This window comes from Mus musculus, chromosome 4, assembly GCF_000001635.26.
Source record: "Mus musculus strain C57BL/6J chromosome 4, GRCm38.p6 C57BL/6J".
Lineage (NCBI taxonomy): Eukaryota > Metazoa > Chordata > Mammalia > Rodentia > Muridae > Mus > Mus musculus.
In genome coordinates, this window is record NC_000070.6 from 59,197,387 (window position 1) to 59,218,622 (window position 21,236).

The 21,236-nt window shown below is 42.5% G+C and overlaps 1 protein-coding gene across 2 annotated transcripts in view; it reads left to right on the top strand.

The window, feature by feature from the left end:
• The window catches only part of Ugcg (UDP-glucose ceramide glucosyltransferase), a 33,327-nt gene that overhangs the window by 7,880 nt on the left and 4,211 nt on the right, over positions 1 to 21,236 (top strand). Inside the window, exons 2-7 of one of the 2 annotated variants that reach the window (NM_011673.3) lie at positions 10,375 to 10,516; positions 14,490 to 14,592; positions 15,773 to 15,874; positions 16,479 to 16,591; positions 19,650 to 19,828; positions 21,109 to 21,195. In NM_011673.3, coding sequence (NP_035803.1) covers positions 10,375 to 10,516; positions 14,490 to 14,592; positions 15,773 to 15,874; positions 16,479 to 16,591; positions 19,650 to 19,828; positions 21,109 to 21,195 — 726 coding nt within the window. The remainder of the gene's footprint in view (positions 1 to 10,374; positions 10,517 to 14,489; positions 14,593 to 15,772; positions 15,875 to 16,478; positions 16,592 to 19,649; positions 19,829 to 21,108; positions 21,196 to 21,236) is intronic. The other variant, XM_006537785.4, reaches the window with a different exon arrangement.

Genomic DNA, 21,236 nt, shown 5'->3' on the forward strand with positions numbered 1-21,236 from the left:
AGCCTTGCCCACGGCGCTTATAAATACCTCCCTTCCTGGCCTTGACAGTGGCCTTGCCTCAATAACCTGAATGCCTTTGTTATTGTTTGAAGGTGACACTAGCTCCCAGTTGGAAGCTTTAGTCTGGAAATAATTTCTCTTGAAAAAGTATACCTTTTTTTTTTTTTTTTTTTTTAGAAAATTTACTGCATTTAATAGCTCCCAAATTGCCCACTTAAGTTTGCTCAATAAAGAGTGAAACCAAAGCCACTGCCTAACTGTATAATAGGACCATTCACTCCGTGCTCAGTGTATTCTTGAAGTTGTAATAAAAGCTGATTTATGAATATTGAATGGATATATTTGTTAAAAGGGGAGATACTTCACTAGAAAAAGAATATTGTTAAGAAGCTAGGGCCAGGGCTGGTGAGATGGCTCAGTGGGTAAGAGCACCCGACTGCTCTTCCGAAGGTCAGGAGTTCAAATCCCAGCAACCACATGGTGGCTCACAACCATCCGTAACGAGATCTGACTCCCTCTTCTGGAGTGTCTGAGGACAGCTGCAGTGTACTTACATATAATAAATAAATAAATAAATAAATCTTAAAAAAAAAAAAAAAAAGATTGTTTAAAAAAAAAAAAAAAAAAAAAAAAAAAAAAAAGAAGCTAGGGCCATGCAGTGGTGATACACACCTTTAATCCCAGTACTCTGGAGATAGAGACAGGTTGAACTATGAGTTCAAGACCAGCCTGGTCTATAGAGTGAGTTCCTGGACAGCCAGGGCTATACTGAGAAACCCTGTCTCTGAAAAGCGAAAAAAATATTATTAAAATCTGTATCAGAGCGCATACTTCCCCTAACAAGAGCTAGCCTTCCAGGTATTACAGTAGTCGTGGAGAGGGGCGCTCACCTCAAGGGCAGTAGAAAGCTGGTGGGTAGTCTCTGCTCCTGAGGACTGTACTAGACTGTACTATGCAGTCTTTCTCTCTCTCCATATCCTTTACAGAGTGAGATTAGCTTGGACTTGCATACTAATGAAGAATTACCTTGAATATTGTATCTGCTATAGGACAGATATTATCCTGCCTGTGTCTCAACTTCTTCACCTACCAGGCCTAAATGAGGGAGTTTTTTGTGGTTTGGGGACCCAACAGCTGAGACAGGTTCAAAAGATGGCAGGTACACAGAGTTGGGACTCTGCAGAGCCTCTGTCTAGAAAACTCATCTGTCTTAGAAGAGCTTTGCACAAACCAAGCTCCGCACAAACCACGCAAACCAAAGAACACTAGCAGGCCGTTCTTAACTCGTAATAATTTGTTATATTTAATGTTTTTTAATCTCATGCTTGTATTGTGATACTTTCGGATGTCCACAGAACATTTGTTTACTGCAGTGCTGGGAATTGAACCCCAGGCCTCACCTATGCAAATACTCTTCCCCTGAACTATGCCCCCTAAAACTTAGAAATTGAGGTTTTAGACCATATTTTCACTTACTGTGTTTTTGTTTTTGTTTTAGAATGATTTATTTAGTTTATGTATATGAGTACACTATAGCTGTCTTCAGACACATCAGAAGAGAGCATCAGATCCCATTACAGATGGTTGTAAGCCACCATGTGGTTGCTGGGAATTGAACTCAGGACCTCTGGAAGGGCAGTCATTGCTCTTTAACCACTGAGCCATCTCTCCAGCCCCACTTACTCTGTTTTAATCATTTAATCATTTGTGTTCTCTCTCTCTTTCTCTCTCTCACACACACAATCTATTTAATTTCTGTTTTTCTCTCTTCCACTGTTTGACATCCTTAAATTTAAAGTCTCTGAACCCTGATAATTCAGAGAAGTTGCAGGTGGCAGAAAATGTCCTTGAATGCCAACACTCATCCTTTTTTCCCCCCATTTGTTTGTTTGCTTGTTTGTTTGAGTTGTATTTGGTATTAGCTGTCATCAAATGTTTATTTTCAGCCAGTATTTCTGGAACTACCCTGCCAGGTAGACACCATTATGCACACATAAAGAAACATCTTGCCCACGGGCACACTGCTAGTGCTCTGAGTTAGAAATCCTGGCAACCTGCCACCAGCTCAGGCTTCAAAATCGGCTCAGCTGTGCACTGCCAGAGGCAACCTAAAAATAACCCGGAAGTGAACTGAAGTGGACCACGTGGTGGCTATGGGACCTATCTGACAGTGGGTGACAAGCTCCTCCCCTTTCACAGAACATGTGCTGTCCCTCCGACTCATCTGTCCATCTTACAACTGCTACTCTTGGGAAAGTCCCACCTCCCGCCTTTTCTCCTTACAGTCACCAGGTCTCTGGGGTCTCCGGCTCGGCTCTCTGCTTTGCACTTTGGAGTGGCAGGGAGGAGTTTGGGGACTTAAGAAACCTCAGTTGCCTGGTTCTCACCCCTGGAGGTTCAGCACCAGGAGTTTTTAAGGTCTGTGGGGGATTTTGATGAACAGCCCCTGGTGGCTGTTTACCCACAGGTGTGTCCTGCACCTGTCACCTGTCTCTCTCCACTTCCTTCACTTCTCCACTTACTTCAGGACCCACAGTTTGCCCTCACCCTTTGCCTTGGCTCACCTTGCTTGGCATCACGTATCAGTCTGTCCAGTTGTCCTGGATCCATCCCGTGGCTTTAGCGTCTCAGATTTCAGGATCTTGCAGAGGGCGGTGGCCTGCCATGTGGACAAGCACTACTTCACATTCACGGCCTCGGGTCCCGGACTGGCAGCACTTGCTGTCTGTGTTTAGTGCTGTCTGTTGCACCTTCTGTGTCGTCATCATCCTACCATATTTTTGGCAGATAGTTTGAATTTTTGGCTTGTGTTGTGGATCCTATCAGGCCAATGGCGTTTTTTTCTTTTACCCTCTGACTAGCTCTTTGGCCCTAATCTGTATATGCAGACATTATTACAATTTCCCCCCAGGAAAGTCCTGTCCCATCTCCTGGTCCCTTCTCAATTCTGTAGTTTTAGGAAAACAACAGTTTCACGATTGTTATATGTCACCTCCCATTTATTTATTTTTCTTTTTGTAAAGTTTTTAAAATTATGTAGTATTTACTTAGTGTCATATGTATTTGGGGATGCCATGGTAAACATGCAGGGGTCAGATGGGCAGTGTTCGAGAGTCAGTTCTCTTTGTTCTATGTGAGTCCCTAGGTCTGCACCCAAGACTGTCAGTCAGTCTTGGCAATAAATTGCTTTTTATCTCCTGAGCCATCTTGTTGGCTCTAGGTACTTAGTTTTTAAATCTGCTTTTAGAAATCTGCCTACTTCTGGGCTGCATCTGATGCCTCCTAAGAGTGAACATTTCATTTCCTGACCTGTCTCTTTGGCAGCATCTATTGCTGTTGTTTAAAGAGACCTCAACATTTGTTTTTATTTATGTGCTTGTGCATGCCTGCTTGTTGTGTGTGCCATGTTCATCTTATGGCTGTCACCACAAGTTCCTTGAGTCCAACCCTGAGTCATCAGATCCACACGATCTCTCCAGCATGGTCACGCAAGCCCTGTGCTTTCTTGATCTGCATTTTCTCTCACCCTTCCCTTCCTGTGTGCCTTTCTGCTGGTGTTTTAAACTATGCGGCCTTTCTTTGCTTTTCTCCTTCTGGATGGTTAGAGCATCTCACCCTGCCTTCCACTCCCCTGCCTTCTGCCCCACTCCCTGTACTTTGCTCTTCCAATTTAAAGCACACACACACAATCCCAGTCGTCATCTGATTTGGGTCTTCCCTGGTTATTTCTTGCTGTCTTGTCAACCTTGCCTGTGAAATGGAAGCAGAGTTCACAGTGGGGAAGAGGCATCGGCACATTGGGATATGCTAAAGTGTACTTTGTATTTCACAAGTTGGGAATGGTGAGGGCAGTGGAGTGGACCACACACTCAGGCCATACCCAGCAAAACCCTTGTCCTTCACCCACCTCCATGGTGGTTCAAGAGTGCTTTGCTGGTGGTACCCTGTTTTAGCACTAATTTGACCAAAGTGAGAAATACCTGCTCTAAGCACTTGGAACCACTGTGATTATAAGCACACACGGGAAGTCTGGTGTCTTAGAAGCACAACGACAATGAAAAGCAGACCTTGAGTCCCTGTGACATCCCCAGGCTGGTTTCAGTGTCCTGATTTAGCCACCCATTCTGTTTTACCAGGGTTTTGCATGCCTGGCCATTTTTACAAGATGGAGACATTTTGAATTTCACTTTCCTGAGTTCTGGGTATTTTCCTGCACTCAGCTCTGTCTAAATGCAGGAACTGTGCCTGGGCTCCCAGGCCAGCACGTGGCCAGGAGGTGATCTCAAAGAAGTAGTGGGATGGTTGTGGCACTCTCCTCCTTGGAGCCTGTGTCTCCCTTGACCTAGTAGTGCTCAGTGTCTGTAACCAATCTTTTCAAGATTTTGTCAGAATGTATTTGGGTGGGAGGGCAAATCCAATTTGTGTTTCTTTATTTTGTCCAAAAGTTGAAGTCCAGAGGGAAGACTTGGGTTTCTGATGCTTTGTTAAGTTAAAAGAGAGACTGCATGCTGTTTGTAATAGCCTCAAACTAAAAGCAACCAGGTATCAATAGCAGGTAGATAGATGATGCATGCACATTAATAGAAGGAATTCTGAAATGAGGATGAATAAGCTATAGACCATCAGTAAACCATTAATGTGGGCAAATCTCACTCTAACATAATGGTAAACAAGAGAAGCCCTATATAAAAGGGAATTGGACATGCAGAGGGGGTTCTGGTAATGCTGTTATTTATGACCTGGTCACAGGCTGCAGGGAGTTCTATCTTAGCAAACTCCTTGAGGTGTTTATTTATGTCACTTTACATTAGTTACCAATAAAAGCAAACAGTGTGAAAAATGGTCAAGGACAAGCCGTATGCAGTAGTGGTTCTGCAGAACTGGGTTCCCAGCGTGAAGCCCGGAAGGGGAAAGTGCCATCGAGAGTCCCAGCAACCATCAAGTCACCTGCTCCAAGTTGCTGACAACTGAGATCACTTTTGAGGCACCACGCGAGTGGTCTATTTACACTATTTTGAGAAATAGAACTGTGGATTTGGTTTATGACACACTGGTCCCCGTCTAAGGAGTTCTTTCTGTATGGGAGAGGTGTGATAGACAAAGGTACCCTCTCCTAACTCTAGACGTAGGTTTGTTGACATGTCTGAGTTGCGTGGAGTATTTGTACAGTTCTCTCCTTTAAACTACAAGTCTCTGACAGTGTCTGTTCATCATGTGTGTGTCTGTATTCAAGTACAAACGGTAACCTAGCATACACTGGGGCTCAGACTCTGTTGTTCAATAAAAGAATGCCAAGCATAGTGCTAAATCTGCATGGTTTTGGTTAAACGGACATTCTTTTGTGCTTTTGATAAATATTTCAAGTACCCCACACCACAGAGCTTTGTCAGTTATATTACATAAAGTCAAAACTGTGTTCTCCAAAGTGGGATTGCATATTCTAGGGAGGGTGTACTCCGTATTGACCCCTTGGCATACAGAAAGGAGTATGGCAGGGACTGGCTAGGCAGAGAGAAATGGTAGTAGATGAAATTATTAAGGTTCTAAACTGTGGTTTGGTTTTAATTTTGTGAGAAATTTCTGATATGGCCTCTAACAATTCTTTTTATTCATAAGCCTAGACGTGAACAGTACTGCATTATCAATATAAATATCCCGAGAAAAAAAGGAGGTGTATAGTCTTTTTTTTTTTTTTTTTTTTTTTTAATTTTCAAGACAGGGTTTCTCTGTGTAGCCCTAGCTGTCCTGGAACTCACTTTGTAGACCAGGCTGGTCTCAGAAATCCACCTGCCCCTGCCTCCCGAGTGCTGGGATTAAAGGCGTGTGCCACCACACCTGGCTGAGGTGTATATTCTTAAAGCAAGATATCTTTATAAAAAGAGGGGAAAGGAAGTAGAGCTTATTACTCTAAGCTTATGCCCAAATCTAAAAGTTGCAAGACTGTTTTAGTTCAGAAGGTCCCTGCTGCTGCTGCTGACTTAATTACAGCCTTCCAGATACAGTGAATTATTAGGGGACTGAGTTTGTATATAAATTGATTGTTCAGCACATTCACATGAGAGATTTAAGACAATGTCTTAGCATGAAATGGACCAATAGGAATGAATCACCAGATTTTATCAGTGTAGGGATTCTTCAAACTAAAATAACTACCAGATGATTCATGTCGCTTTTGGGTAGATACCAGCAGGCATCCAGGTCAGCATATAGTAAATAAATATACCTACAAACTCATATTTATTGAGGTATATTTGCAAGAGTCAAGCTACAAAGCCTAATGAGTTATCCATCAGCAGATAAATGGATAAAGAAAATATGGTATACATTTTATTCAGCCTTAGAGAACAACAGAATTGCAACATTTGCAGGAAAGTGGGTGGAACTGGAGATCATCGGGTTAAAAGAAATTAACCAGACTCAGACAAATACCATTTTTTTCTTGCATATGCAGAATCAGATGATGATGATGATAATGATAAATGTATGTGGGGGTGCATTGATCACTGCCCAGATGATCACCCCATTATTAGGGGGAAGGTTTTTATTGTGAATAAGAGAATATCGGGAGCAGACAGAAAGAAAGCAGACTGGACATGGCCAGAAGCAAGAGAACCGGGAGCACAGAGAGTAGTGGTTGGAGGCAGTTAGGGTCTGTGCCATTATAGAGACCAAACGGGAATCTGGAGAGAGGGAGGGGAGCCTGAGCTGAGAAGGACTAGCCTTTGAGAAGTGTAACAAGTACTTGTGAGCAGAGACTGAGGAAACCTGGAGGCCAGCATGGGCTTTGAAATGCAATCACTGGTGCACACCCCCTCTCCAGAGGCAAAGGAAATGACCTTTTGGGGATGGGAAGCCCATTTTGGGGATGAGGAATGCTGGCTTTTATCTAACCACCAGAAATCCTTCTATAGTCCAGCCTGAGCTCATTTCTGGACATCCTGACTTTCTGAGACCTAACAGTAATAAGGCATGAAAACAGAAAGGGGGTGGGGTGGGGGCTCTAGCAGCAGGTAGGGACAGAAAGGGGGGGAAGAGAGAGAGAGACAGAGAGAGAGAGAGAGAGAGAGAGAGAGAGAGAGAGAATGAATAATGGGAGCAGTGACTGTCGCCAAAGTACACTGTATCCAGATAGAAATAGATCCTTTTGATGAGTGAAAACGGGTCAATAAGTTGCTAGCCTTAGACCTTCTCATCCTGTTATCTTCGTCATATTCTCTTCATGATTTCTGGGTGGGTTTGGGGGCACTTTATTCTCTCTGATGCATTTTGGGATTTTATCTTCCACTACTGTGTGCAGTCTTTTGTCTCGTGTGAATGGCATGTAGAGCAATGGTTCTCAGCCTTCCTAATGCTGCGACCCTTTAATACAGATCCTCATGTTTGGTGACACACACACACACACCCCACCCCAATAACATCATTTTGTTGCTACTTCATAGCTGTGGTTTTGCTGTCATGAGTCATAGTGTAAACATCTGTGTTTTCTGATGGTCTGAGGTGACCCTGTGAGAGGGTTGTTCCACATCACCACAGGTTGAGAACTACAGACACAGGAGCCGTGCTTTGTTTTATGTAGTCCTGGTTGTCTTGACAGTGTCATATTCCTTCTCCAGGCCCAAGACCGCAAAGATGTTTTCTAGGAAAACTTTTGTCTTCATAGTCTTATGTTCGGTGTAACTAAATCTAAGATAAGTAGTGTCTCCAACTTCCTCTCAGGGCTCAGAGTTTTCTGCTTTGTCTTTCAAGAATTCCAGACACAAGGGTGTCAAACCAGATTTCTTTCTTAAAGCAGGCTTTTTCCAGACTGACAAGCTATAGTATAGTAATAGGAGGGCTAAGGCAAGCTTGGGCTCCAGCCTGAAGTCACTGCAGGAGTAACAGGGATCTATATATGTGGCACTCATTATTTTCCGTGATTTGAACCATGGCAGCTAAACTGCCATGTGAACTTTGTTTTATGCCCGCAGTCCAGGTGCCCTTTACTAGATGACTGTCTGCAGGCATCCATCTAGTCTGCTATTTTGTTAGCAATGGGGGAAACATTTTTGTGTGTCTGTGGTCATTAGTGTTAGAGTCTGCTTTTGGTTGTGTTTAACACCGTGGATGGACCCTGTAGATCTATATTCTCCAAACTGTCAGTGACACGTAAAAATTTACATTGTTACAATCTGCCATGGCGTGGCACTCTGACGTACTACAATGAAAAATAAATTGCTGGTCACACGCTTGGGTGTCGTGGTTATGTCAAAGCGCTACGTTTTAAGTTTTCTGAAAGACTTTCTTCTATTTCTTCTCTTTTTTTCTTCTATTTCTTCTCATTGCAAAGCAGTAAAGCACCTGGCCAGTCAGTCTATACTTGGCTAGTGGTCAGTCATCTAGCTTTTGTTTGCTGCTGTAGATCAGAAGTTAACTCTTCAACCTTGTTGGTTTCTGTTTTTTCTCTTGTCAGTAACATAGTTTCTTTTACAACAACGATGTTTCTGTGGCCCTAAGTGAAGCAGGTGTTTGCTGAGGAGCACTCTGTCTTCCTGCCTCAGGGAGCCAGCCTAAGCTGACTGTCTGTCTGCATGTGTTTCCCTTACTGGTGTGCTTCCAAATGTGTGCTTGACACACTTGCAGCATCTGTAGTACCATTCTTTGAAGTGCAGATGTGCTGCCACTAATGGGCTTTTGCTCTTCTAGAGGAAGATCTCAGTGGGCTTCCCCACTCTTGGCAGGACTTCTGGCTGGCTGGAGCACTTGTAAGATGCCACTGATTCCAGAGATGTCAAAGCATGGAGACACCTGGATCCCAGGACTCCTCCCAGGCAGATCCGGGAGTGCCCCTGCATCTGATTACTGCTGATGCCTGGAGCCTGGCTGATGAGATGGGACCTACTGGCTCTGTTTTTGTAGAAGTAGGGAGGGAGAAACTCCAGCATGTTCTCTCTTCTCCAACTGACTGGGTATCCCTCTTTAGGAGCTGTGATACCTTAGGCATGGACCAGGGTAGTGAACCTGAGCCATCTGCTCAGTGGTGCTGGTATATCTTCTGGTGTCATTAAGACCCCCCCCCTTTTTTTTAATCTGAGGGTTTTTTTTGTTTTGTTTTGTTTTTTGTTTTGTTTTGTTTTGTTTTCTTTCTACTCTGCCAGCCCGAGCTTATTGCCAGTAGACATTTCATCTGTCCTGTTCTCAAAGTGCGCTCATTACACTCCCATATTCTTCTGGCACATACAGTGCATATAAAGGTTTTACCTACTTTTATAGCTGTTTGGTTACTTCTTGGCAGTTTGAGAAGCAGGGTAATCATGTGTAGGCCAATATTGTCATTTGTTTTGTGTGTGGGGGTGGGGAGGTGGGTGTATGTGACTATGTGTGTGAGAAAGAGAATGTCCCGGTATCTGCAGAGGCCAGATACAATATAAAAACCTTTGGGTTTCTTATCCTATCGGTTTCAATTTTACTGAGACAGGCTTTCGTCCCCCCACCCTGCTTGACTAGACTGGTTTGCTGGTGCTACTGTATTCACATCCCATTGGGATTACACACACCACACCCAGCTTTTTACATGAGGGGATCTGAACTCAAGTTCTCATGCTTGCATAGCATCTTACCCGCAGAGCTATTCCCCCCCCCCCCCCCCCCCCCCCGCCCTGGCCCTCCAAACCTGCCCTTCATTGCCTGTGAGTGCCTGCTCTGACCCTGTGGCTCCTAAGCCCTGGGAGCACAGCAGTGAAGGATAAACATCCGGGGAGCATCCATGTGCTGGCCAGCATTGGAACAGCCAGCCTGCCTGCCTGCCTGCCTGCCATCTATCCTCCCTCCCTCCCTCCCTCCCTCCCTCCCTCCCTCCCTCCCTCCCTTCCTTCCTTCCTTCCTTCCTTCCTTCTGGGTTTCCTAGACCAGAAGCTCATTTGGTTTGTCTTTTCTTAGTTTTCAGTCAGGTTTCCTTGTCAGAAAGATGTCAGCTTTGGAAATTCTCGTCTTGGTGCTGGGGTGTTATTATTGCACAGTTGGCAGAGGGTTTGCCCAGCATGTATGAAGCCCTGGGTTTGGTCCCACAAACTGGGCATGGATGTGCATGCCTGTAATCCTAATACTTAAAAGGTGGTCAGAGGAAGTTCAAGGTTATCCTTGGCTATATGAAACCCCCCTCTTCAAACAAAAACAAAAATCCAAAAAACAAAAGCCTCTTCCTTGAGGTGCCCAGCCCAATGCTTGTGGGTGTGCCTGGCTTTGTTCTGCCTGCCTCTTGCTCCTGGTTCTTGTGTTTAAGCCTTTATTAAGATATCTAACCCAACTCTGTTCAGTGATTTATCAGTCTGTGCTTCCTTTTGGTTTAGCACCAGCACATTCTCTAGAAATAACTCTTGTGTTGTTTTTGTGTTTTAGCCGGTTACACCTCAACAAGAAGGCAACAGACAAACAGCCGTATAGCAAGCTCCCTGGTGTCTCTCTTCTGAAGCCACTGAAGGGGGTGGATCCTAACCTAATCAACAACTTGGAGACATTCTTTGAACTGGATTATCCCAAAGTAAGTATAGTGCTATCCCTATGAGAGATGGGCTACATCGTGGGCTTACTTATTTATTTGGGGAATTTTAACACTGTATGAGGCAGGAGCCTTGTTGTTTTATAAACATCAAAGTTGGAAGTTTTCCCAGCCTATATTCTGTAAGTAAATGCAAAGAAAGGCCAATTTTGGGGAATGAAAGAATACGTGTGCTGATTGTGAAAACAGCCTAGCCTGTCCCTTGGACTCCCATGTGCCGCTGTCGTGCAGCGTAACCTCACATTTTGGTTCCTCTGCATCATCCCATCACAAAGCTCAGAGACCTAGTTCTGAGGCTCTTTTTATATTGTATCACATCCTTGTGTATGTAAATTGGCGGAGGAGAAAATTGTGTTGCTCTTTACTATGAAATGAGTAAGAGCATATGCCAGACACGGTCTCTAGACTTCCATAGTCTAGTTCAGTTTCTGAGTTAGAGAGCCTGAGAAATCTGTCAGAGGTTTCTACAGCTACGGGGCTTTTGTTCCGACAGGATTCTACCTTAAAAGCATTAACACGATGGTAAATGTAGCTCAAAATCATCTAGTTCTTAAGTAGAGGAAAAAACAAATATTCAAAATTGCCCTGTAGAGCTTTGAGTTCAGAGGTGTTCTTTAAAATCCTCCTTTGCGTGTTCTTTTTCTCAGAAGTTACACAAATGAATTAACAAATGAACTTGTCACTTGCCCTGGGCCAGCAACTGTCGTAGGGACCAGAGGTCTTACGTCCTTACAGAATGTATATTCTGTTGTAATTCAAATAACATTTTCTGTAAAACCTGGTGTGTAAGTAATTCTTTATAAATAGTAACTTAAAATATTTGTACTTGAAGAGTGGAATGTACCCCAGTAGGGCCCATGCCTGGCATGCACGAAGCTCTGGGATCCATCCATCACCAGGCTACACATAGAGGTGTGGATGGACAGACAGGTTCCTGGTACATAGGGAATTTGAGGCCAGTAGTAGTGGTGGTGGTGGGTGGGTATTTTTGCTTGATATGCGGTATTATTATTTCATACATTAAAACACATTTCATGACTTAGGGCATAGCTTGGTAATAAGAGTGTGTGCTTAGCATGTGCAAGACCCTGTCTTCCGCTCCCAGAACCACCCTCGGAATTCTGTTCTGAATGGTGTTTTGTCCTCTTGACTATAGACGAGGTTTGTGTCGTCCCTAATGTCTGCAGGTCTGAGTCAATGAGATTTTCTCGCACACTTATACATTGTTATTTATGCATCTAAATTTACTCGTAAATACAAAGGGTAGCATTCCATATACTGCAATTTCAAGTGTTAAGTTCTTAAATATCAAAGGATTAAGTATTCTTAATTTGGAAAGGGTTTTTGTAGTTCCCCATCTTGCATTTCTTCACCTGTGCACATCTCACAGTTTGAAAAGAGAAGGAGAAAGTGATTGATTGCAGCCCCATGGGCGCTGGGCTGCCTTCTCCCTCCCCAGCTGTCATCTAGATAGTTTCAGTACTTCACCAGCTCGTCCATCTCCTGAAAATTTAGAAAATCAGCCTTTGTAAAAATATCGTAAAGATATATTTTCAATATGTACTGTGTTTTTAATATGTATCTATGTCTAGTCTTTTAGAATATAAAAAACACCCAAAAAGTTACTTTGTGTATTATTAGCTAGGAAAGCTTTTACCCACATCTAGTGTTTGGCCAGTTATAATTGGAGGGATTTAACTGCTTCACTGTGGAGATTCTTAGCAAGTAAAATGGTTCCTTCACAGACCATGAACACACAGGTGACGCCTCATTACCGTATGGTGCTTCAGAATACACTTAAGGGTGGTTCTTTCTTCAGTTTGCTAGAATTCTTGTTTTCTTTTTTTTTAAGCCTGTCTTAAGTGCCTGCTCCTGGATAATGAGAATTGAGTTTTCTTTGCAGGGTGGCCAATTAAGTCATTTTTGTTTTTAATTTTGGGATTAAGTTTGAAAGGTGTATTCACGATTGGAAGTGTTCAAGCCTTGTGATGAAATAAAGATGGCCTCTGTATCTCCCTTCAAAAATTTTTGGTATGGAACTAGAGGGGCACTCAGTAGTTAAGAGAGCAGACTATTCTTGCGGAAGACCTAAATTTAATTCCTGTTACTGGCATCAGGCAGCTCACAACTGCCCTTAACTCCGACTCTGAAAAATCAGACTTTTATGGCGTCAATAAAATGCGCAGACACATTTTACACAGAGAGATACATGGTAAAAATTTGATTTTCTTTTTGTGACTCGGTTTATCTCTTTTTCTTCTCATTGAGTGTATTTTACTATTACATTTTAAAGTTCTGTCTTGCTTGGGTAGGAAGCCCCAGTAAGCCTTTTCCATCTGTGTGTTACAGTCATCGTGCTTAGGATTAGAAGCACTTTGCTCCTCCACCTGCCTGTTCACACCTGTCAAGCAGTGCATATTATAAAAGCATTAAGGAATTCTCTAGGGTGCCTGGCTGCGTAGCTTAGTAGATAGGAAGAAAGCTAGCTGTGAATTTGCCCTTTAAAAAGTCACTTAGCCTTTCTAATCGCCATTATTAAGGACACAGCCTTCCTCCACTAAGTGTTGTGAGACATCAGGGCTGCTTGTAGACTCAGCCCTCTGGGAAGTGTCAGGGGTGTGGTAGGATTGGCACCCTTGCTCTCTCAGACTTTTATCTGGTCTTTTGAGGCCAGGTGACTGACTGTATGACTGGCTGAAGCCTTCCTGAGTAGCACTCAGTCATCACTGAAGTGGATACTGAATGGAATAGTAAGTGGTAGAGATCATGAGAACGTGCCCCCGCCCCCTCCGTTTTCACCATCTGCTTAATTATTATTAAATCCCCACCTTATTGACAAAACCTTTCTTGACTTCAGCCCTGGTTCTCTTGTGCTCAACCACAGATTTCTTTTCTGCCAGTATTTTGGTGAGGTAAGATGCATGCTGAAGGCATTATGAGTGTTTTGTTTCTGCGTTTTGCTTTTATATACTCATCAATAGAAGTAAGTAAAGCAGGATGGGCTGCTCCGTGGCTTGAGTCAGTCCCTGTGACTTAAGCACTTCCGAAGTTACCGGACGGTTTTGGCAGGGCCGTTTCAAAGCTGTCAGAGATGCCTTTCTAACTAAACATAGCATCGAGCAAAATGAAATTGCGGATGTTTTCATGAGCTCAGTGAAGCATGCTTTTCATGGTAGTAAATGTTCACTCAAATGTTATTTTATTTAAAAAAAATTTAAACAGTAAAATAAAATTAAAAATAAAAGAAATGTAATCACATTTTGTCCTTTATGGGATTATATTTACCATTTGTAGCTCCTTCCTGAAGCAAGGCTGGATCCCAGGCGGAGTTTCTGGAGAAGGAGTGTGCTTGGTTTTGCTCCTTTTCAGTGTAGCTTTTTACACTCCTGCACGTCCTGTAAGCTTTGAGTGCATGTTAAGTGGTGCAGGTTGTGAACAGACTTGATATGCAGGTTGTCAGTGGGACGGCCCGTCAGAGAGTTGGTAGATGTCAAGCTCAGGCACTCAGGCTCTGCTGCTGGCAGAGATGTCCGTGACCCGGACGGAGAAGCTGTCTCTCTCTGCCCAAGCAGCACTTGCAAAGCAGCTGGGTCCCTTCGGATTCCTCCCTAAACTCTTAAACCTTACGTACACAGTTACTTTTTTTTTTCTTTCATCTAGTTTTTGATCACTCTAGAAATACTGACAGTGTGCTCTTCTTTTTTTGTTTTTTTTTTTGTTGTTGTTTTTTGGTGGGTTTTTCGAGACAAGGTTTCTCTGTGTATCCCTGGCTGTCCTGGAACTCACTTTGTAGACCAGGCTGGCCTCGAACTCAGAAATCCGCCTGCCTCTGCCTCCCGAGTGCTGGGATTAAAGGTGTGTGCCACCACGCCCAGCTTGCACCACCATGCTCGACTCAGTGTGCTCTTCTTATATTACAAGAGGTTTCCTAATGTTACTCTCTTCTTCTGACTAGTATGAAGTACTCCTTTGTGTACAAGATCATGATGATCCAGCCATTGATGTATGTAAGAAATTGCTTGGAAAATACCCAAATGTCGATGCTAGATTATTTATAGGTAAGTAACCAAGTCTATGTTAGCCATTTTACTTTGTTAGTTTTAAATTGCAGTAAATCTTCTTGCACATAAACTCTAGATTAGGGTACAAGGCTCTCGGTAAAGTCAGGCAGCACGCTTGCTTTGAGTGTGTTTTCTGGAGGGCTGAAAGATTTCTATTCTATCAAGGAAAGTTATGAAAAAAAAAAGGTCTGGGTTACCAAATGGCACACGCAAAAATAATATCTTACTCAGGAGTCAGGTGTGAGTAGAAGTAGTAGTTGTTGTCTTCTAATTTCTTTTTCCTTTTCTATTTTGATCTTCCCTCTGTCCATGGTCTGTCTAGTGTTGGGCTCTTGGCCACCTTAGCAGTGCTGGGCGGGGTTCCATCTTATAGAGTGTGCTTTAGTTACAATCAGCTACTTGTTGGTTACTTTTCACCAGCGTACCTTGCAGGCCAGTGTTTGCCTCTGGTAGTTCTCTGAGTAACTTCCAGTACTGTGAACACTAACCAGCAGGGGTGAAGGCTCTAGATAGATAGGCCTTGACTTCTTCATGTTTAGTGAGTTACATAGGTGGTGTCTTCAACAGTGGGGCCTCCTCAGCAGTTTGTGGAGAGCAACTAATAGCCTTGCAGTAGCCTAGGTTGTTTGGGGGATTTCATGGAGCCCCTTTGGCCAGCAACTTGATTAGATGTACCCCATTCCCAGCATTTGAGGTTTCACCTGGTGGCGAGAGATGTCTGCTCGGGGCTTTGGCTCCAGTTATTTGGTGATTTCTTTCATATACCTATCCATCTGCTGAAGCTTCTTCTGTATCGGGTTTCCATACATCCCTTCAAATGGCCCTAAGTTTTAGCTGCCCCTCCCTGTGGTTCCCATATTGTTTTTGTTTCTAAGATGTTTTCAATGGTGGTCTTTTCTCTGTATAAAAGTGAATGTGACCTGTGTTTTACTCTGATAGTCAATTTCTCCTATTGTTGTAACTAGGGTAACTTCAAAATGAGTCCTGTGGACTTTTTTGTTTGTTGGTTTTTGTCTGCATTTTTTTCCCTACCACTAAATAAAATGTGTTTATGACATTATGTAGCATGATGCTTTAAAATATGTATTTGGCATGGCTAAATCAAGTTAATTAGCATGCATCCTTAACCCTGACTTGTGACGAGGAATGTCTTACTGTCTCACCTTTGCATTTTCAGGTGGCAAAAAGGTTGGCATTAACCCTAAAATTAATAATTTGATGCCAGCATATGAAGTTGCAAAATATGATCTCATATGGATTTGTGATAGTGGAATAAGAGGTGAGGTTTGTTCTATTTTATAAAACTGTTCATTTGACGATAGAATGCCAAAAACATCCTGAAAATATATTATTTATCAGTCTATGGTTTGCCCAATAATAATTTACTCCATCATCATGTATGGTATATGTTAGGTGTACGTGGTAAGATTTTAATTTTTTTAACCTAACCTAGATGGTACATGTATTAAAACCTTTGCATTTGAAGAGAAAATCTTAACCATTAAAAACATAGTGATAGCCACTGTCTGCTCTGCAGCCCTTCTCCAGTGTAACATTTCTTGTTGGCCAGTTTGTAGCCTTTGCGCTTCTGTAATACACTATTCTACCAAAAGAGTCAAATCAATGAGCTCATGTTTCCTAAAATATGTAAACTTATTAATAAGCATTTTCATGTATTTTAAAACATTATTTAGATGGTTATAGCAAGAAGTTTCTCTCCTGGGCTAAAAATGTGTAGATTTTTGAAGTTTTATATTCTCAGAATTAGTGACTGATATTTATTAAATCCAAATGTTCTTAATTACATTAATGGACATTTTCTAAAATTCTCTCTCTCTTTTCCCTTTCTCTGTTGTCCCCTTTTTTCCCCCACTAAATTTTAGTCATCCCAGACACATTAACTGACATGGTGAATCAGATGACAGAGAAAGTGGGGTTGGTCCACGGGCTGCCGTATGTAGCCGACAGACAAGGCTTTGCTGCCACCTTAGAGCAGGTAAGTGCAGGGCTTACAAAACGTGCTTGTCACAGCAGCTCCTCCCTCAGACCTGGTTACCTGACCTCAGCTCTGCTGCCTGGTGTGGGACCCTGCTGAGAGCACCATTGTGCCTAGGAGGAAGTTCTCAGGTCCTTGGGGTCACTTACTGCTGAGCTACCCCACCCTGTGGCTGTGCATAGGGGATGTCTGGTGACCCTGTCCCCAGCTGGACACATAGCATCTTCACTGAATTCTAGATGTTCACTCCAGACTATTGTCTTCTATAATGTTCTTTTCAACAGAAAGCTACCTGATGACATATTGTAAAGTATTTAGAAAAAAAAAAAGTTCCTGCAAGTCCTATTTAAAAGAAAAAAACCCTTGATTCCCTGTTTAAATAAGTATCTTAAGAAACATATTTTCTACAAAAACAAAAAACAAACAAACAAACAAACAAAAAAACCAAGAACAAAAAAGAAACATATTTTCTTTTTTGAAATTAATATACAAAGCTCTGGATTCCTTTATGGAAGAATGAAATACATAATTTTGTTGGCTCTCTCTACTCCCTCTCCTGTCTTCCTGCCTCTACTTCTTCTCCCCCTCCCCCTTCACGTTTTTGTATGTTTTTTGGGTTTTGTTTTGTTTTTTGTAAGTTCTGGTACTTAACCAGACTAAACTAGCTTTTCACCACTGGGCTACGTTTTCAACCCTTTCTCTTCAAGGTTATTGTCAAGCTCTTATCATGTAGAGAATGAAAAACTTGTAGAGACACAGAAGAGGCATACCACCCCAGCACCCAAAGGGAAACTACCTCTGCACTGATTAGGGACAGTGAAGATCCACTTCTGTTTGATCACTTATGGCACGTGTGACTGGTTTTGGTTTTGCCTTCATACGCATTTCCCATAGTAAAGCTTCATTAAAGCCATATCTTATCCTGGACTGTTAAACAGAAAGCAACACTTGTCTTTGTCGCAAGGGAAAGGCTCTTGGTATCAGTTTTGATATTTATCCACTTCCTCTTCAGCACATCGTACATCTGTATATTTTCTTGATTCTTCTAATTGCCACAGATCTAAGAGGGTGAAGGCGCATTAGTGTTAGGACTTTGATTTGACCTTTGGCAACTTAATATCTCCCCCCCTCTCTTACTCTTATGCATTCGTATATGTGTGCTCATGTATGTAGGAGGATGAGTGTGCATATATGTAGGGGGGCGTCAGAGGTTGATATCGTATTTCTTTCTCAGTCACTTGCTAGCCTGTATTTTGAGCCATGTTTTTGCGTCTCTCACTGAACCTTGAAGCTTCTCGGTTTGACTGGACTGGCTTGGCTGGCCTGCAATGCATGCTCAGCACCAGTTTCCACAAAGTCTGGGATTGTAGGTGCACATCAAGTCCAGTTTCTTTTTTTTTTTTTTTTTTTTTGGTTTTTTGAGACAGGGTTTCTCTGTGTAGCCCTGGCTATCCTGGAACTCACTCTGTAGACCAGGCTGGCCTCGAACTCAGAAATCCGCCTGTTTCTGCCTCCCAAGTGCTGGGATTAAAGGCGTGCGCCACCACCACCCAGCTCATGGTCTCTTTCTTAACACAGCCTTGGGAAATATTTCTCTCACCGGAAGAGATTGTTAGTCTTAAAATCTTGAGTTATCTGGTTGATAAAAGGAACTACATGTAACTGTTTTAAAATAGAATACCATCATGTGCTTTTACCTTAGAAACATGCACATAGATGTCTGTATCAATGAAGGGCATTTCCCAGAATGCACCCAGTCTACTTTACTTAGAATGAATGGAGATACAACCAGAAGACTCTTCCTGCATGATAAAGAAACCTTCAACTGAACTCTAGTCCCGCCTAGTGCTGTGGCCTCGGATAACTGCTTGCCGGTTAAGATGGATGCTTCTGCTCTAGAAGTTAGGTTTGGTTCAATCACAGAAAGCTCCATTGCTTCAGTGAAGTCTGCATTGAGTGTAGGTAGCAGAATCATGTCTTAGCTGCCTTGTAAAATTCTATTACTCTGCTCTATGTGAATAACTGTGATGAAGGGAGCCTGCTGCTCTGTTCTTGAAGGTAACTAGAAAAGGCAGCATATCTGAGATATAAATAGTAAATAGGGCTTTAACAAGGGTCTAACAAGTAGGGTGGTAGTCAGTTCCAACGTGTCACAGAGAAGAAAAAGTCCAAAATTAGGGGCTGGAGCGATGGCTCAGCAGTTAGAATGAGTTCTGTTCTTCCAGAGAGGACCAGAATTGAGTTCTCAGCACCTAAAATGGGCAGCTTACAGTAACCTTTAACTGCATCTCCAGAGGATCCTGACCTTCCAATCTATAGGAACTCATTCAGATGTACATTACCCCCGTAGACTTACATGAATATACAGAATTTAAAACAATTTTAAGAAGAAATAAAATTTTCCTAAACATTGGTATCACCTATACATGCTCTGTGTATATGCATAGATACTTGTACAGACACACACACACACACACACATGCCACCAAATGTTGTAAAATCAGGAGACACTAAATTTCATTAATATTTTATATACCAGTTAATACTCTTTTATATATAAATTCCATTTTATTTGGAGTTATCTTTTTTTGGTTGTTTTTGTTGTTTTTTCTTCTTCTTCTTCTTCTTCTTCAAGACAGGGTTTCTCTGTGTAGCCCTGGCTGTCCTGGAACTCACTCTGTAAACCAGGCTGGCCTCGAACTCAGAAATCCGCCTGCCTCTGCCTTGAAAGTGCTGGGATTAAAGGCGTGCGCCACCACGCCCGGCTGGAGTTATCTTTTAATGTATTGATTTTAGAAAAGATAGTGGTTGCTTTCTGGCCAGGGAATATGCTTTTCACTCTAAAGGTAACTTTCTTGGTACTGCTGATAGCTGGGTAGTCAGCCAGACAAATCACTGCCCGAACTACAGTAGCGCAGGGGTGTGCTCCTCCTTCAGCACGTCAGGGCGCTCACTCAATCACTTGCATTTAACAGAAAGCTTTAGGGAAAGTTGGCAGGCCTCATAGTTTTAACACCAAAACCTAATTGACTATGTCCATCTGTGTTTTCTCGGGCAGGTATATTTTGGAACTTCACACCCAAGATCCTATATCTCTGCCAATGTAACTGGCTTCAAATGTGTGACGGGGATGTCTTGTTTGATGAGGAAGGATGTGCTAGATCAGGCAGGAGGGCTCATAGCCTTTGCTCAGTACATTGCTGAAGATTACTTTATGGCCAAAGCAATAGCCGACCGGTAAGTGAACTAAAGTATTTTCAGTATCCAGCAAATTCAATTGGCTTACTCTTTCCGTTCCAACCATGGGTTTGGGCTGTTTTATTTGATTCTGCTAGTGAGTACAAAGGTTAGTAATTTTGGCAGAGCATTCGCATTCAATATCTGTTGGTGCTAATAAAGCAAATACCGTCCTCCGTTTCCTTCAGATGCTGTAGTTTGAAGTGGTTGACAGGAAGCTTTTGAGAGAATGAAGGTAGAAAGTTAGAAAAATTAAAGCTCTTGGTGTAATCATAAGTCAATAGTTGCATTTTTTTAAAAGCATCATTTGAAAGAAACTGTCTACTTTTTTTTTTTTTTTAGTTTATAGGTATGAGTGTTTTACCTGCATATGTGTGTGTGTCTCTGGCACCCTTGGAGGTGAGAAGAGGGCATTTGATCTCCTGGAACTGGAGTTCCTGATAGCTATGAGCTACCATGTGGGTGTTGGTAACTGAACCTGGGCCCTCTGTAGGAGTGACAACTGTTCTTAAACTCCTGAGCCATCTCTCCAGTCCAAAACTTGGAAATTTCTTAGCGCATTATTTCATACTTTGCTAACGAGCCACCTCATCATTTAGCATTCCTCTGACACAGAAAATGCGTTTGGGTTTAAAGGAGATCACCACCCTGTGTGATTTCTTATTTAAAGATTTTTTTTTTAATTTTGGTTTTGGTTTTGGTTTTTCAAGACAGGGTTTCTCTGTGTAGCCCTGGCTGTCCTAGAACTCACTCTGTAGACCAGGCTGGCCTTGAACTCAGAAATCCGTCTGCCTCTGCCTCCCAAGTGCTGGGATTAAAGGTGTGTGCCACCATGCCCGGCACAAAGAATTTTTTGATAAGAGCATATTTGAAGTTCTTCCATATGGTGCTTAGGAAGTTCACAGTTACCTAATGTCTTCTATGAGACCCGGTCCACTTGGTCACTTTTCTTGTTTAACACACACGCAGGAATCGGTCAGAGGCAAATTGTTGAGTAGAGAACTCTCTCACTGAGTATGTTGAAAATGGCTGCACTGACGTTTCTTACACTATAAACCTAGGGGATGTGGCTCCTGCGGCTGGAATGTGATACCACCGAGGGCTGATGCAATGGCTGAAGAGCATTCAGAGCATCAGTTCACTCATCTTTGAGGACTGGGCTCGCCCTGAATACCAGCTGCAGCTTACATTTACAGTGATTAATGAGTGCAGAACCAGTCAGGCTTGAATGTGTCTGTCAACACAAACATAGATCATATTATAATTATCTTCATTTTCAGAGGTTGGAGGTTTTCAATGTCTACTCAAGTTGCCATGCAAAACTCTGGTTCGTACTCAATTTCTCAGTTTCAATCCAGAATGATCAGGTAAATCAATAAACTATCATTTTATAAAAGGAATGTGTGAT